Below are 16011 nucleotides of genomic sequence, written 5' to 3'. Positions count from 1 at the left end.
GGGGCGGGTGGGAGCGTGACCCCTGCGGGCCACTTTTGAAGCCACAGTTCTGGTGGGAGGGTTTGGAGCCCGGGGCCATGGGTGCAGGGGCCACTTTTGGTCCTTTGTTCCTGAGCAGACATGGAGACACTGCGCAGGGAGCAGCTGGAGTTGTAGTCTGTGGGGTCAGGGTGGGCAGGTGTTGGGTGGTGTTTTGGGGGGGCCATGGAATAATAATGTGAGAGCCATTCTTCTATGGAAGATATAAGTGGCACAACCCCGGGGGAGTTTACTCATTCCGCTCTCCTCTTTAAATTGTTGCTGAAATAGGCCCACCCTGCTCTGTGTCCTGGGAGGGCCAGCTGTGGGTGCAGGGTCTGGGTTGGGGTGGCTGTGCCCTCTGGTGGGGGTCTTTGAGCTCCATCTCCAGACCCAGGAGATGGTGAAAGCCAGCGTTCCTCAAGTCTCTGGGAGCAGCAGCTGCAAGCCGGGGCCGTCCTTCCGTACTGGTCACCTCCCGCAGGTCTGGTCCCCTCTTGGCCCTCCACACCCAAGCCGCATGCCCGGCTACTGGAATGTGGCTTTCATCCTCCGCAGTCTGTCCTGGATCTTCCGAGAGTGCTTCTCGCTCTGGATCTGGTGGAAGTTGGCCCTGTTGTCTGCTGCTAGAATGGAGACGTCGGCCCCGCTGAAGCGGGCGATTCTCTGTTTGAGTTGTGATTGCAGCTTGGGGTCGGGGCTGAATGTGTAGGGATTCTCCTGGAATGCGTGGACCTGGCTCACCACTTTGGCTATGTTTCTTTCATGGGAAAGATAAGGAATGTTAGTTTGCACAAATCACAGGGAGTCATGTTCTGAGTCTGTGAATCCCAGCGTGTTCTTAGGAATGGCTCAGACCGCAGGCAGGTTTTCTGCCTACGTTGACCAGGCCACGTCACGGGGCAACTTGGCCTGTACACTGACCCACCCACTCTTCACTCCACACTTTCTGTGCTAGCTCTGCTGGAGATCAGGGTCCCGTCATCAATCGGACCCACAGCGACCACAGGCTCTGGTGGGAGGAACGTGGAGGCAGACACACCTCTGCTGGCCTGTGCTTTCCTTAAGCACACGTTTTAAATAATTTTTAAATTGGTAACTATCTAAAAAAGGGATCTTGCGAAGGGAGCCCTGCAGCAGAACCTGTTGGGTGTGGCCTGTCCAGGTGTCCCTGCCTACTTTGTGGGCGGTGGAGGGTAGGGGTAAGGGAGCTGGGACTGGGGAGGGGCCAGTTCTGGGAGTTGGGGTGTGGCTGCAGCCTGTGGCTACTCAGTGGGGCACCTTGGACAGAGCAATACACTAAGGGTTCTAAGGAGTGACCTTAGGAACTGCCAGAAGGATGCTGAGGCCCCGCAGCTGGTGCCCAGGCCTCTGAAGAGTGGGAGGGAGGGATTGGAGGAGGTGTGTACCTACAGCTGCTCACCTGTGGCCTGTGCTCATGCTGACCCCTCACCTGTGCCTGCTCACCTGTGGCCTGTGGTCAAGCTGACCCCTTACCTGAGCTTGCTCCACCTGTGGGCTCCGTTGGTCATGGTGAAGCCCCCTGTCTCCAGCTGCTGAATGTGCATGGCCAGGAGACGGGCTGAGGGCAGGGTGGGCTGGGCTCGGAAGCGCCGACCTTCCATCAGACACAGGCTGTCGCTCTTCAGGAAGACCTGGCGGCCCAGCCAGGGCATGGGCCGGGAGACAGGGCAATGATCACTGCTGAGGCCCAGCCCCTGGTGCCTGCGTTCTGGGTGCATGGGGTAGCACCTCACTCTGACTACACGTCCAGATCAAATGAACCTGGGGTCCTGGCTTGTGGGCTGAAAGCCCGCACATCTCCTGCTTGCTGACCCTGAACACTGACAGCCATAAAGCTTTATGCTTTTGTGCTGCTCAAATGGCAAATTCGGTATTGTCTGCTGAGCTCGAGAAAAGATCCAGTGACCCACCTTCCCAAATGAGATCTGTGCTGGTGAGGACACAGCCCTCCCACACGGACAGCCACTGAGGCGGGAGGCCGGGCTCTAAGCTCTGGGTGGCCCATGTGGATGCTCTGGGGCCTGTGATGCAGGCTGAGGGCCATGAGGCTTCCACGGGCTCACGTGGGGAAATGCCAGATCACTTAGTGTGTTTCCTTATTTCTTATCTTACGGGGCCACCTCCATGCTTAGGAAGAGGTCGCCTGGTCAGCCTAGCTCAGGCCCTGCCGCAGAACTGGGTCTGGCCCTATGGGCACTGGTAGTCTGTGCTGGGCAGTCAGAGCGGCCAGGCCACATGACCTGCGGAGGCATCTGCCCTGGTGGCCAGGCTATGCCACATGTCTGGGGTGCTCCAGTGCAGGCCTTTCCTGCTGGGTCAGCACCCTGAGAGGTGTGGGGAAGCTGAGTGCGGTACCTCCACGGCTTTCAACTCCTCCATGACCTCTGCGATCTTTGCGGGCAGGGTTCTCCAGGCCTACAACAGAAGCACAGGTAAGAACCTGCTGCCCAGACGCTGCCCACCCACAGCCCTGCCTCACTCACGCACCGGGGACTGCCTCACGGCCAGGTTCTCCAGCCCGCTCAGGATCTGCATGGCCGTTGCAAAGTTCCTCTGCTCATAGCAAGCCTTGGCAACCAGCAGAAACTTGGACAGCACATTCACCTGCAGCTGAAATGAAAGACACGATTGTTGTCCCTGAGGGTGAGCAGGCAGGGCTGCAGGTGGGCTCAGGGGTAGAGGCCTGTTCAGCAGGGGCAAGGCTTTTGGTTTGATCCTCAGCATTGAAAACACCCCCACATCTCAGAACTTCCTAAAATAACCCAACTTCAAAGCACTGAGTGACAAGGTTGTGCCTTGTGCTAAAAGGAGCTGGTTGGGGACGCAGGTCTCTGTGCTGAGGCTGGGGGTACTCGGGCTGGGGGTGGAGCGAGCATTACGTGAAACAGCAAGATCCTGTGAGGACTAGCCCACAGGCTCCCAGTGCGCTGGGGCAGGACAGGTGGAGGACGACCACTCTGGGCCAGGGGAAGGGGCCCCCACCTGGGGAAGAGAGAGCCGCCTTCTGAGGTCACGGGAGCAAGTGGCGGCTCTGGGAGCCACCACCGAGTGCACGCTGCCCACACAGGGTGGCCTGTGTGGTCTAGGTGTAGACCCTCAAGTTCCGCTGACTCCTGGGATGGATTTGCCGATTTGACTGGGGAGCAGGGGGAGCATGTGGCATTAGTGTCCATGGACTCACTCCAGAGACTTCTGGGAGATTCGGGGGGAAGGGGTCCAGCTTACCCTGTGACTGAGCTGCCTTTTTCTGGTCTCCCTGCCCAGACACACCACATTCTCTCCACCTGTACTTGTCCATGGACATGCACTGTTGGCTATGTGCGCCATCATTTAAACATATTGCTTTTTTTTTTTTTTTTTTTTTTTTTGGTGGTACTGGGAATGGAACCCAGGGGCCTTCTACCTCCGAGTAACATCCCCACTAAGTAGCTGAGGCTGTCCATGAACCGCGATCCTCCCGTGTCAGCCTTCCGAGTGCTGAGATTACAAGCATGCGTCACCACACCCGGCGTCATTGTGTGTAAGAGACTGTTGTAGGGGGACTGTGTGAAAAGGACTGCATGTGAGGGGCTGAGTGTGAAGGGTTGTGTGTGAGGGGTTGTGTGTTAGGGGCTGTGCGTCAAGGAGTCTGTGTGAAGAACCGTATGTGTGAGGGGGACTGTGTGTGAGGGGTTGTACACTGGACTGTTTTTATGTTAGGAACTGCATGTGTGATTGACTGTGGGACTGAGCACTGTGTGATGGTTTGTGTGTCAGGGCATGTGTGTCAGGAACTGTTTGAAGGACTGTGTGTGTGAAGCACTATTTGAGTGGGGATGTGTGGGCGAGACTGCTGGGCTGTGTGTGAGGGACTGTGTGAAGAACGTGTGGGGGGGTGCTCTGTGAGTGGTACCGTGTGTGTGGGACTGTTGGAGGGATTGTGGGTATGTGATCTCTGACGTGTGCAGTGTCCCAGGGAGGGTGGCCAGGGTTCTGGTGTCGATTGTCCCACACCTCCGAGCATCCGCAGTAGAAGAGGAACAAGTGTGAGGCTGGGTGTGTGAGTGCCGTGGGCCTGGGGCCCGTCCGCCCTGGTGTCCCCACTGGCTGGTAGCTGCTGTTTCTCTTCTCTTTACCTGGGCCAAGCGTGGCTCTGGGGCCATGAGGTGTGGGTTCTCTGCCCCTAGAGAAGGGATTGACTGGCCCAAGGCACGTCTGGCTCTGACAGTGGAGCGGCTGAGACGCCTACCTTGGAGTTGTGGCTGGTCACAATTTCAGCAGCTACCCAGGTGCTGACATCATCTGCATTTCTTAAAAGCTGTAACAGGTACTTGTCCTGGACATAATTGGGCAGAAATAGGCTGCAGGTTTTGGTGGACACAGACTCCGAAGCGTTAGATCTGGAAGAGAACCATGGTGCGCATCTCTCGGGTGTGAGAAGGCGGCTCTGCCAGCCCTGGCACTGCAGGCCTCTGCCCAGAGTGGAAGGGTCAGGCCCCTCCCTCAGTGCAGAGCACCCACGAGGCCCTGCAGGCAGCCCCAGGGCCCCTCCCCTGCCAACTCCCCAAGCCACGATACAGGCCTCTCGGAAGGGGACACTCACTTGGGGATGGCTGTGCTTTTGTCCATGACACCCAAGGCCCGTGAGTTTAGGAAGTGGACGGGATGGCACTTCTGAAACAATTCCTGCCAGAGACATGGAAGCAGACAGTCAGCCATTGTCCCCAAGGGCCGGGTGGCCACAGCAGAGACCAAGGAGGGCTGAAGCACTGGGGGCATCTCTGGGAGCACAGGTCGACCCACGCACTGTACGTGGGCTCAGCCAGCAGGCTCCCCATGCTTGGCCCCTGGGGCTGGTGGTATCGGCCAACCCTGATAAAAGCAGGACTGATATCTTGGCCCTGCCGCCAACTGTCTCATGACATTGGGTCTCTGGGTGGCAGGGACTGGGGAAGGAGTCACCTGGGCCCTGAGGCTGGGCAGGGGAGGAGGATCTGCTGTTGGCTCAGCTCCTGCGTAGGGAGGCCCAGCGCACAATGGCCCATGAAGAGGGCCCTGCAGCCCAGATCTGCCGGATCTCAGGCCTCCCTGTCCTGGCAGCAGCTCCCTGAGCCTGAGCACCCACAGAAGGCCCCTGCTCTGACCTCTTCCTCCAGGACCCGCGGTGCCCGCTTGGCCCTGGCCCACCCTGGTCCCTCCTGGCGCCGGCGGCCTTCGCACCTGCTGCAGCAGTGTTAGCTGAGTGAAGAGCTGGTGGGTGCTGTATTCGGTGAGGAAGTAGGGCCCCTTCTCACTGGCTTTGGTGTAGGGACCATAGAAGTCTTCGAAGAAACAGGGCTTGGGCAGGGCAGACGCAATGGTGTACTGGCGCTCCTTGTGGTGTGGCAGCGCCAGCCCGTTACTCCGGGGCAGCCTCCAGGGGAAGCTCTGCGGGCAAGCCAGGTCAGCCCCAGGTCAGGTGGGCCAGGTGCAGGCAGAGGGCGAGACAGGCCAGGGTGCCAGGACTCCTCTGGCTGGCTCAGCAGGGCCGGAGAGCCCCTACTTGTTGGCACAAGGACCTCTGTCCTGGTCACTTCAGCAGATCCCAGTGGACACAGTCACAGAGGCTGTCCCCAAATACTGTTGAAAGCCTGCTTATTTCCCACAGAGGGGCCTGGCACCCAGCACTCTGAAGGGTCAGGGTGAGTGTGGCGAGCCACAGTGGGACCCACCTCCTCATGCTCAGCCTGGCAGCCATCTGTGCTCAGCACAGGTGGGACGGGACGCGAGTGCCAGCCCATCAGGATCGGTGCCTGGGCGTTCATGGAGAGCATGCACCGTGTGTCTAGGTATACACATGTGTGTGTGCATATGGGTCCAGGTGGGGGTGTGCATAGCCCTGTATGCCTGTGTGTGTGCGTGCCATGCCCTGGGGGTCTGGGGAACTGCACCTGTCTGTCCAGGGAAGCCCTCCCTGAGAAAGGCCCCCACCTTCCGGGAGAGGCCATCCTCTGAGAACCTCTTGCAGAGGGCATTGAAGGGTCTGCTGTCTTCCTCAGCCTCCTTGGGGTCCTCCAGGTCTGCCCCTCGAGGGGTGCCGTCAGCCCGTCGCTCAGTGCCCACCTCCAGGAGGCCCAGCAGGTGCTCTGCAGAGCCATCCAGGGGCAGGATCTAGGCAGAAGCACGTGTGCATTGCGGCCTCTGCCTGCCCCACCTAGCGGGGCAGAGCCAGCGGGCTGCCCGCGCCATGCACCTTGGTGGCCAGGAAGTCCTCAAGTCGCCCCAGCAGCCCTGAGTTCCTCGTGAAGTCCACGGCGTAGCAGTCTTCCACCCAGGCCTGCAGCACGCAGAGGCTCCGCCTGTAGATCTTGTTGAAGGTCGAGGTGGGGTCCTGGTGGGCCCTGGAGGCAGACAGGACACACCCAGCCTGTGCATTGTGGGTGGGGTGCGTGGGGGAGACTGGGGAGCAGAGGCTAGACCAGAGAAGAGGTCACCGACCTGCTTGCCACCCCCATCAGCCCAGGTGCCTGGCCATGTTCTGGCCACCTTTTCTGCACCCTCTGCATTCAGCTGCCCCTCCCTCCCCACCTTGGGTTTCCCAGCAAGGCCGCCTTTCACCCCTACCAGGCTGCGATTCTTGTGCCCGCCTCAGGAGCCCGCCCGGGTGCTACCTGGACAGGGTGCTGCTGATGCGGTCGAGGAGGAAGTGCAGGAAGTCGTGTGGTGTGCAGAAGTACCGGAAGGTGTAGAGGAACTGCTGGACGTAGCCCTCCAGGAAGGCGTCGCTGCAGGAGGACAGAGGGCCTCAGCCTCAGGTCTCCCGGGCAGTCCCTGCGCCCTCTGCCTGGTGGGGAGCATCTGGGGCGATGAGTGTGTATGAGCTGTGTGGGTGGATAGGCGTGCGCTGAGTGCATGTGAGTTTGTGTGAGTTCTGAGTGTGCCTGTGTTGAGCTACGCAAGTGTGCGCTGTGCGTCCTGTGTGTGTGAGTGTGTGAGGCCTGTGAGTGAATGTGTGTGTGTGAGTCCTACTTGAGGGCACAATGCCTTGTCCACAGTGGTGGGCAGGAGAGCTGCGGGGAAGTAGACAGGTTATGGATCAAATCTGACGCCAGCCAAGCATGCCTTCCACAGAGGCGTGGAGGCCCTCCTGTTCTGCATCCTGCCTGTGGAGGGCGCTGCGTGCAGAGGTGGCTGGAGGGAGCCTACATTAGGCAGCGCACCTGTGTTCACCGTGTGTCTTCCCGGGTCCTCACAGCCCTCCCAGAGCCCCCGCCCTGCATGTGGGGCTGGACGCTGGAGAGCCTGCTGCGACGCAGAGACCCAGCCAGAGGAGTCCTGGGAGGAAGATGCTGTGTCCAAACCAGCACACCTGGGCACAGGGATGCTGGTGCCGCAGCTCAGCCAGAGAGCAAGCAGCCCCAGACCCAGCCTGCTCTGCAAAGGTGAGGCACGAGGCCCTGGAGCTGGACAGCCCTTGTGGGCTCCCACTCGCCAGGGGGGCCCTGCCCAGCGCCATGCACATCACACATGCCCAAGCCACACAGTGTCCCCCGCACCACACGCACCCAGCCACGCGACATCCCCCACATCACACGCCACACAGCATCCCCACACCATGAACACTCAGGACACGTGATGGACCACCACCACATACACCCAAGCCATGTGACACGCCCACACCACACGCACCCAGCCACACAACATCCTCCATACCGCGCATGCCCCAGGCCACACATTGTCCCTGCCTCACACACCCCAAGCAGCACAATATCCCCCATGTCACAGTGTCCCCCGCACCACACGCACCCAGCCATGCAACATCCCCCACATCACACACCATACAGCATCTCCACACCACACTTGAACATCACACATGCTCAAGTCAAATACCTCCCTACAGCACTCACCACAAACCGAAGCCCATGATATCCCCATCACATGCCGAAGCAGCACAAAACCCCATCACACATCACACGGGCCTCAAGCCATACAACATCACCACATGCAACACATACTTGAAACTGCATGACGTCCCCGCACCACACATACCCACATGCAGATCATGCATGCATACCACACACACATTCCATCATGGGCAGATGTGCACACCCACATGCTACACACATGCACAGTACACATGTATGCCATACACATGCACACTCCCACAGTTATACATACTCTACCGCACAGTGCCCCAACATGCCACATACACACTTGCATCCCAGACCATACAATACCTTGACACACCACACATACACATACATCACACATTATACTACATTGCATGCTACCCAAGCACACCCAAGACATACCACACACACGTGCCCATTGCACACGCACACATCACACACTGCCTTGGGCACACATGCAGACATACGTGGGGGGCACTACCTTGTAGGTGAGAAGGAGACTGAGTTGGGGTCATACATAGCAGGAGGTGCCAGCATGACCAGGAGCGGCCCGCCTTAGGAAGTTGGGATGAGGGGAAGAGGCAGCTGCCCTGGAGGCCTGGGCCTCTGCCGAAGGGACCTGTTCCCTGCCTGTCCTTGCAGGCTCTACTGGCACCTGCTGATCAGATCTGGGGTTGCCATTGCCCTGGGCCAGAGGACCCAGGCTTTAAAGTGGTGTCAAGACTGGGGGTTGCAATGTCCTCTGGGAGGGCCGATGATCCCTCCGGCCCCAGGGCCAGGCCCAGACCAGGTGGTGGAGAGAAGAGAGCCTGCTTGCCTGGCATCCCCAGTGCCTGGGAACAAGAGGCCTGTGGGGAAGGGGGGTGGAGGCCTAGGGGAGAGTCATGCACCAGCCCTGAGGGTGCTCTGTGGCCTGGGCAGAGGCGAGTGATTCCAGGGCTCTTCCTGCAGTAGGGAGCAAGGGCTCCAGTGCAGACCGCTAGGGCTGGTTGATACACCCGAGCTGCTCACACAGTAATGCTCCACCAAGCACCATGCACCTGGGCCTGACACTGGCCATGGGTGTTCTGACCTAGAGAACGGCAAGGGAGGGCCAGGCGTGGCCCAGGCTCCAGGGTGTTTATGTTCAGTGCCCAATGGTGTGTCTAGCAGCTGTGCCCAGTTCTCCCCCAGCACCCGCCGGGGCACGCCAGGAGGCTCCCCAGGCCTCAGCCAGGAGCTGGGCCACGTAGCAGCTGACTGCTGACAGTCAACCTTGCAGCCTGCTCACACGTTTCTCGGGCTTTTCCTGCCTCACTTTGCCTCCGGGGCCCATTTCCTTCCTCCTGACTTTTCCTCCCTTTTGCTGTGAACATCTCGTAGCCGAGGGGCAACCCGGGGCACCTGGCGCACCTGGAGTAGAGGTAGGCCATGAGCCCCAGTGGCGTGCCTGCCTGCAGGATGCGGGCCTTCGTCTGCCGGGCCCCACACGGATGCTTGTTGACATTGTAGAAGATGAGGGAGGAGGACTCGTCCAGCGGGCTGAAGTCCAGCGCATCACAGGGGGCCGCGGCCATATTCACCATCACTGGCAGGGCACAGGGCTCTAGGCCCCAGCGTTCTGCGTACATGACCTGCGGAGGGTGGCGGGGGGCACTGTTGACATGGGTGACCTGTGCTGATGACAACCAAGGGTCGGTCCACATTAGGGTGACCACTTGCCTGGAGGTACCTCTTGACCAGGCCGAGGAACTGCACCTTGGACTTCATTTCCTCCAGCTGCCCTCTCAGTTTGCACAGCATGGTCTTTACCTCGGAGCCTGCAGGTGGATGGTGTCGGCAGGAGGCGGCTCCCGAGCCAGTGCCCATCGGCCCCGGAGAGGAGTGTGCCGCAGGTCTTACCTTTATTCCGCTTTTCCTTCTGCAGGAGTTTCTGGTAGAACTTCAGGGTCTTCCGGTAGTTCCTTTTCTCTATCAGGAGCTGCTGCTCCACCTCCTAAGAGGAAGCACAGTGTGAGCCCGGCAGCCTGGCCCAGTATGCAAGGGCAAGACAAGCACAGTGGTGGGGGACACTCAGCTCGGGAGGCCGTCCTGGGAACTCTGCAGCAGAGGAAGCTGTGGGCCGACCCACAGAAGACAAAAGGGAGGATGGTCAGCAGGTGCGCACCTGGTGGTCAGCAGGTGCGCGCGGATGGTTGTACCTGGAAGGAAGTAGGCTCCATTGGCCCTTTGCAGTGGGTACCTAGTGGACTGTCACCCTCTCTGGCCATCTGCCAAAGGTGTCAGGGCCCATCAGTGCCTATTGGTGGGCTCTAGTGTCTGTGGGCCCTGGTCTGGCCTGCCCCTGTGTCCTGCCCTGCCAGGAACATGCCCACGCCTCCTCTAGGCTGGTCCCACTGCCCTCCAGTCAAAGGACCATGGCCAGGGCCATGACTCTTTGGGGTCTCCCTGGTCTTGGGGATTAGCTGCAGGTGGGGCCTGGGGAGGCAAAGACCACTTTGCAAGCTAGTCTGGCATTCTTCCTGTGTGTGTGGTCCAGAAGACCCCTCCATGGTCTCTGGCCTCACTGGGCAGTACTAGGCTCAGGGTAGGCTGCTTGGCCTCTTGGCCATAGGGCAGCCTGTCCTGGCTCTCACCTGGTCAGGCCTTAGGGGAACTTGGGACAACAGCTATACAGTGGGTGGACTGTGCAACCCACGTCTCACACTTTGGGCCCTGTGGAAATGGACAATGGTCCAAGTTTGCTCCCTGTCCAAGTGCATGTGGCTGCGGTACCTCCAGGACCCCGTGCTGCTGGGACTGTGGGGCTGCTACAGAGCTGAGGTCTCTCCAGAGTACATCCCTGTGTCTTTGGGGCCTGCCTTTGGTTAAATTAAGAGGAAAGAAGACCAACCCTGTGGGTTCCAGCAGCAAAGCCCTGCGCCCAAAATTTCCCTGGAGCGCATGGGCTGCACCATCATGCCGGCTAGGCCCAGGTGCTGGAGTCTGCCCCTCCTTCACCCCCAGGCAGGTATGTGCAAGCATGTGCACATCTGGGTGTGATCCTCCAAACCTGTCTGGAATACAAGTTCCTGCCCAAGCAGGGGCTTCAGCTGAGTGGGAACAACTGGCCCCTGCTGGTCCCAGTTCATCGCTGCAAGGAAAGTGGGATGTGAGCCTAGGGTACTGAACGCTAGGTGGCAGGGGAGCCTGGGCCCCATGGTCCACTCCTGCCACTGCACCCCGGTGTGTCTGAGCTGGTTCTGGGATGAGATGCTGGAGGACATTCACACATTCTGAAGTCTGCCTGCCTCCTCCCCCCATGGGTGCCTTGAGTTCCTGGCAGGACAGCCACCTTGGCAGTGTCCCCTGTTCCAGGTCACTGGAGGGAATCAGGGTGGTGAGTGAGAGACAGAATCCAGAGACACCCTCCCTTTGAGGAAAGAGCCGCAAGGCCTCCCTGCCTGTCCCCAGGGCCTCGCTAGGTGGAACAGGTCTGGACCCTAGAGGGGTCTGTGGACGCTCAGTTGAGACTTAGCCTGGGCTGTCCCTGTTGCAGAAGGAAGACTGGTGTGGACCACAGTAAGGGGTTGGGCTGCGGCAGGAGGAGAGGAGGGCAGGGACTGCTCGGGGTCCCTGCACAGCTCCAAATGGATCCCAGGTCCTGGGACCTCAGGCTCTGATATGGCCACATGGGAGTGTGAATTTGAAGCCAGCTGCACCCTGCATACCCGGGTGATGGTGGCAGCTGGGTCCAAACGCCATTTCCCACAGTCTCAGTGCCCTGCAGTTAACTGCTTGGGGTGAACGGCTGAGCAAAATGAAAACCACAGGCAGTACTTTTATTTGAATTTTCGAATGCCATCTCCGTGAGTGGCTCAGTGGCTGTTTTCTACTACACACGGTGTAGGAGCCATGCTTGGGACTGACATCGGGCCCAGGGCAGCTGTGTGTGGGGAGGGGGTTTGGAATGAGCAGAGGCCTTCCTCTCTGCAGAGGCTCGCGCTGATCCAGGCCCCTCGGTACCTCTGGGTCCTGCTCCAGCTCAGCTGGACAGACTTGGGGCAGAGTCTCCCAAACACCTAGAGAAAACCAACTTAGACCTCGAGAGGTCTGTGGATGCTCCTGGAGGAACCTTGCTGAGGCTCCTGCAGCTGCCCCAAGGCTGCGGAGACATCACTTCTCCAGGTGCTTCTGCAGAAGACCTGGGCGCTGCCGCCTGCAGGCTTGATTCACAGCTTCCTGCTTGAGCCAGCTCCTCTTCCAGGTGGGAAGCAGGGTCACCCCAGGACTGCCAGGGCCTCCCACTTGGAGCCACTGGCCGCATGTCTTGATTAGTAAAGCACGATGACATCGCGTGGGCAGCATCCAAGTTCTCCTGGCTGGGTACAAATGGTACAGACTGAGAACATCCTGTGGACCACGCAGGCAGAGGATGGTGAATGAAGGCACCCATGGAGCCATGTCAACAGGCATGTTCTGCCGTCTGCTGGCCAGAGTGAGGCCTAGTGTCTCCACATCTGTCCACATCTGCTTTTCTGTGGTCCTGGCTTCTGAAGACAGTGGTGGTATGCCGCAGAACTTAAGTCCTACCCTGGAGGCCAGCCCACCCTAGGCTCTGTCCACCCTTCATCCCTGTCTGCTGTGGACATGCTAATGCTGGCAGCCCTTGAGGAGGTTGATGGGTGCAGAGGATTTGGGTACCAGGCAGTTGGTTCCCTGAGGGGTCAGCACATGCCTGCTGCCTGCTAGAACCGGCTCGCACGAGGGCAGTGATGGGTCAGTCAACCTCGGGCTGCAGAGCTAGTGTTCATACTTGTCAGCAAAGTTTGGCATGGTACTGAATGGCAGATTCTTTTTTTTTTTTTTTTTTTTTTTTGTAGTACTGAGGATGGAACCCAGGGGCATTCTACCTCTGAGCTACACCCCAGCCTGATTTTTTATTTTTTTTTTTTTTTGAGACAGGGTCTTGCTAAGTATCTGAGGCTGGCCATGAACTGTGATCCTCCTGTCTCAGCCTCCCAAATGCTGGGATTACAAGTGTGTGCCACCATGCCCAGCTCCTGAATGGCAGATTCTTTGAGAAGGAATTTTGACTGATTTTAGATAAATCTACATGAGTCAAAATTCACAAAATATATGGGATGGAAACACAGAGTTGGTGTCTTCTGAGGGCCACACACTGGAGGGTGCACAGAGCAGCTGGACCAGTTGGCTTGGAGCCAAGCAGGGCACAAGTTCAGTCTTCCCAGCCACACTCAATCCAGAACATCATAAAGCTCAAGAGCCTCTGTTTGCTGGAGAAGTACATGTGCCTGATTTGAGGTGCGGTTTAGGTTGCTGTGTTAAACTGGACAAGTGGTTAATAAATATAGGGTGGACGCATAAAACAATAATCGAAAGGAAGCTGGGAATCAGAAACTGCAGAGAAAGGAAGACCGCAGGGATGAACCGCCGCACTGCCAGCACCCAAGCAAGAAAGCAAAGCCTGTTCTAGCAGCAGGAGAGCAAAACCGAGCACCCAGCCAGGCCAGGCGGCCCAAGGGCCGTGTCTGCAGTGGCAGGCGCACATGCTGCCTGGCACGCTGCACAGGCCTTCACAGGTGCTTGGCTGCTCTGTGTGTGCTTCAAGTGGCCAGAGCTGCCCGCCCTCCCTAGCACTGCGCCTGCCACGTGGACCTTGCTCTTTGGATTGCAAGGGTGAAGTCTGTCCCCAAGTTGGGTAAGCTTTGGTGCATTTGCAGCAGACTCAGTTCCTCAAGGAGACAACTGGCCAAGCTGGTCTCAGCTAAACCATCCTCCAAAGCAGACTAGGCCATGGGAAACTCAGCTGACCTTTTCCCAGGTGACAAAGGGGAATGATAGGATTCCTCCTCACCATTGGCCTCACGCATCCCGAAGGCAGCCAGCCTGCCTAGCAGGAGCCCCTGCAGTGACACTGAGCTGGCCGGTGTATCCAGGGTGCACACCCACTGCGCTCAGTCAGCTCAGGATGCGTCGGCATTTCAAGGAAACTGGTCCCAACCGTAGGATCCCACACTAGTCAGACAAACGCTGGCCCTGCTGGGTCTTCTGACCGAGCCGGTGTTGAGTACGTTTTCAAGGCCCTCTTGAGGACAGAGACCATGGTCCCTTCTAGAACAACACACAGCAGATGCTCATGTGCATGGCTCCTTTCCTGCCATTGGGCCCTGGGACTCTCAGGATCCTTCACACCTCTTCTGGCCCAGCCTAGGACTGCCCTGGTGGTGGCCCTGTCTCTGGAGCTGTTCATGTTTGGAGGTACCAGGGCTGCCCTGGCCTCTCCCCAGCTCTGCCATTTCCTCATTCTGAGCCTCAGTTTCCTGTGACTGTGAGAATGATGGGCATGTGGCCATCTGGGCTCCCAGGAAAGCTTGGGGCCAGGGAGTGAGCCAGTGCTCAGGAAAGATGGCTACCCTGGTACTCCACGGTGTCCAGTTGTGCATGAAAAGCCTGGAAGTCTGATGAGGACCCACAGGGCAGAAGCAATGAGACCCACAGACCTGTGGGGTCCTCTGTCTTCATGGTCCTGAGCCGCTGTTTGGTCTAAGAGGTGGGAGGCACCGTGGGCTCCCCATGCTGGACATGGCATCTGGGCCAGGCCAGTCGGTGGAGGTTTGTGTAGTCTGGCCCCTGCTCACCAGGCCCTTGGTCTTCCCTGGGGAGCCTCAGAAAGCAGAGGCCGTCCCCACACCTGAGGCGCCAGTGCTTCCTCGGTTGAACAGAAAGAGAAATCTTAACAGGACGGCGAGGGAGGCAAACCAAAGAAGGAGCCATCCGAGGTGCCCAACCCAGGCTGGGGCACTTCCTGCGCTGGGGCTGGGGCTCGGAGGTGACAAATGGTACCAAGGTGGGGGGCAGGAGCCATCTGAAGGTGGCTCCCTCCTGCCTCGGCCCAGAGGGGCCTGGCCTGTGTGGCTAGGCCTGCTGAGGGCTTGGCCGCCGTTGGCCCGATGGGCAGAGGCGATGGCCGTGGACCCACAGCCCTGCTGGCAATTCTGCACACAGAGCTGGCCCGGCCTCTGCTCCAGTCAGCCTCCCTGTGCTCCACTGCCCAGGCGCAGGCTCCCCCAAATGGATGGTGCTGCCCTCCAGGAAGTCCCGCCTGACTCGCAGTGAGACCTGCTGCTGCTCTCCTCTCACAGTGGTCAGCCAAGGGCCAGGCCAACAGGGAGGAAGAGGCCGCACCTCAGGCCAGTGGGGCGGGCCTGGGCCTGGGCCTCGCCACGTGGGGGTCAGGTGACCTCTTGGAGCCTATCACCTGGCGCCCAGGTGCCGGTGGACAGGAAAGAAAGGTGTTTCTTGCTCCCAAAATGTCCCAGCGAGCAGAGCACTTTTGCTGGGACCTGCAGAGGGGCTAGCAGGGCCTGACTGGTGGGCCATGAGTGAGGATGCCTGGCAGGAGCTCAACACGCTGCCACCTACCCCTGGTGACCCAGAAGCTCTGCCTGTGCAGGGTCCTCTGCCTGCCACATCCCCACAGCCGCGATGACCCCCTCCCCCCAGGGGGCAGACGCCCTGGACTCACTGGGCTCTGGGCTTCAGGCTCAGGCTGCCCGCTGGCCTTCTGCTTCCCCAGGTCCCTCACATAGTTGTAGACGTCAGCTCCGAAGCAGTCAGCCTCGTAGAAGGCGCTGGACCAGCCGGGGCTGCAGCTCTGGAACTCAGCTGGGCCCAGAGACACGGCCGCACCACACTCCTCAGGCCTGGCCAGCTGGGCCACTGTGTCTGCATCTGAAGCCCTGCTGGCCTGCTCCAGGCCAGAGCCTTGTTGCCTGTCGACTGCCTTGGGCTGCTCTTCTTGTACAGCCTTTATGGACCTCTGAGGCCGAAATCCCACTTCAAAGTTTCCCTGTGAGAGTGTGTCGGAGTCTCTGTCTGGTCTCGTGGTGGGTGAGCAGGGAGCCCCGCTGCTCCGGGCTGCAGCCAGCTTCTCCTTGCCTGGAGGGAGGGAGGGAGGGAGGGAGAGAGAGAGAGAGAGAGAGAGAGAGAGAGAGAGAGAGAGAGAGAGAGAGAGGAGGGAGAAAGACAGATGAGGGTCAGTGGGCAGCACTTCCATCCTTGGGGAGGCTGTCGCTCATGCCGCATGGAAGAGGTCAGATGCCTTCACGAAGGGTCCCAG

The 16011-nt window shown here is 59.2% G+C and overlaps 1 protein-coding gene across 1 annotated transcript in view; it reads right to left on the bottom strand.

Annotated features, from left to right (window-relative positions):
- Nucleotides 1-546: 546 nt before the first annotated feature.
- KNDC1 (kinase non-catalytic C-lobe domain containing 1) overlaps nucleotides 547-16011 on the bottom strand; it is a gene marked incomplete at both ends in the record, with an annotated part of 48366 nt that continues 32901 nt past the window's right edge. The window contains 14 exons of the mRNA XM_080694889.1: nucleotides 547-778; nucleotides 1516-1673; nucleotides 2398-2457; nucleotides 2530-2652; nucleotides 4271-4421; nucleotides 4625-4707; nucleotides 5242-5448; nucleotides 5992-6171; nucleotides 6254-6401; nucleotides 6672-6785; nucleotides 9303-9523; nucleotides 9612-9709; nucleotides 9792-9885; nucleotides 15418-15830. Of these exons, the coding sequence (XP_080551015.1) occupies nucleotides 547-778; nucleotides 1516-1673; nucleotides 2398-2457; nucleotides 2530-2652; nucleotides 4271-4421; nucleotides 4625-4707; nucleotides 5242-5448; nucleotides 5992-6171; nucleotides 6254-6401; nucleotides 6672-6785; nucleotides 9303-9523; nucleotides 9612-9709; nucleotides 9792-9885; nucleotides 15418-15830 (2282 nt within the window). The remainder of the gene's footprint in view (nucleotides 779-1515; nucleotides 1674-2397; nucleotides 2458-2529; nucleotides 2653-4270; nucleotides 4422-4624; nucleotides 4708-5241; nucleotides 5449-5991; nucleotides 6172-6253; nucleotides 6402-6671; nucleotides 6786-9302; nucleotides 9524-9611; nucleotides 9710-9791; nucleotides 9886-15417; nucleotides 15831-16011) is intronic.

This window comes from Muscardinus avellanarius (genome assembly GCF_963383645.1).
Source record: "Muscardinus avellanarius genome assembly, chromosome: 4".
Classification (NCBI taxonomy): Eukaryota; Metazoa; Chordata; class Mammalia; order Rodentia; family Gliridae; genus Muscardinus; species Muscardinus avellanarius.
Note: the sequence above shows the minus strand (reverse complement) of the source record. Positions and strands in the feature narration are given on the sequence as shown.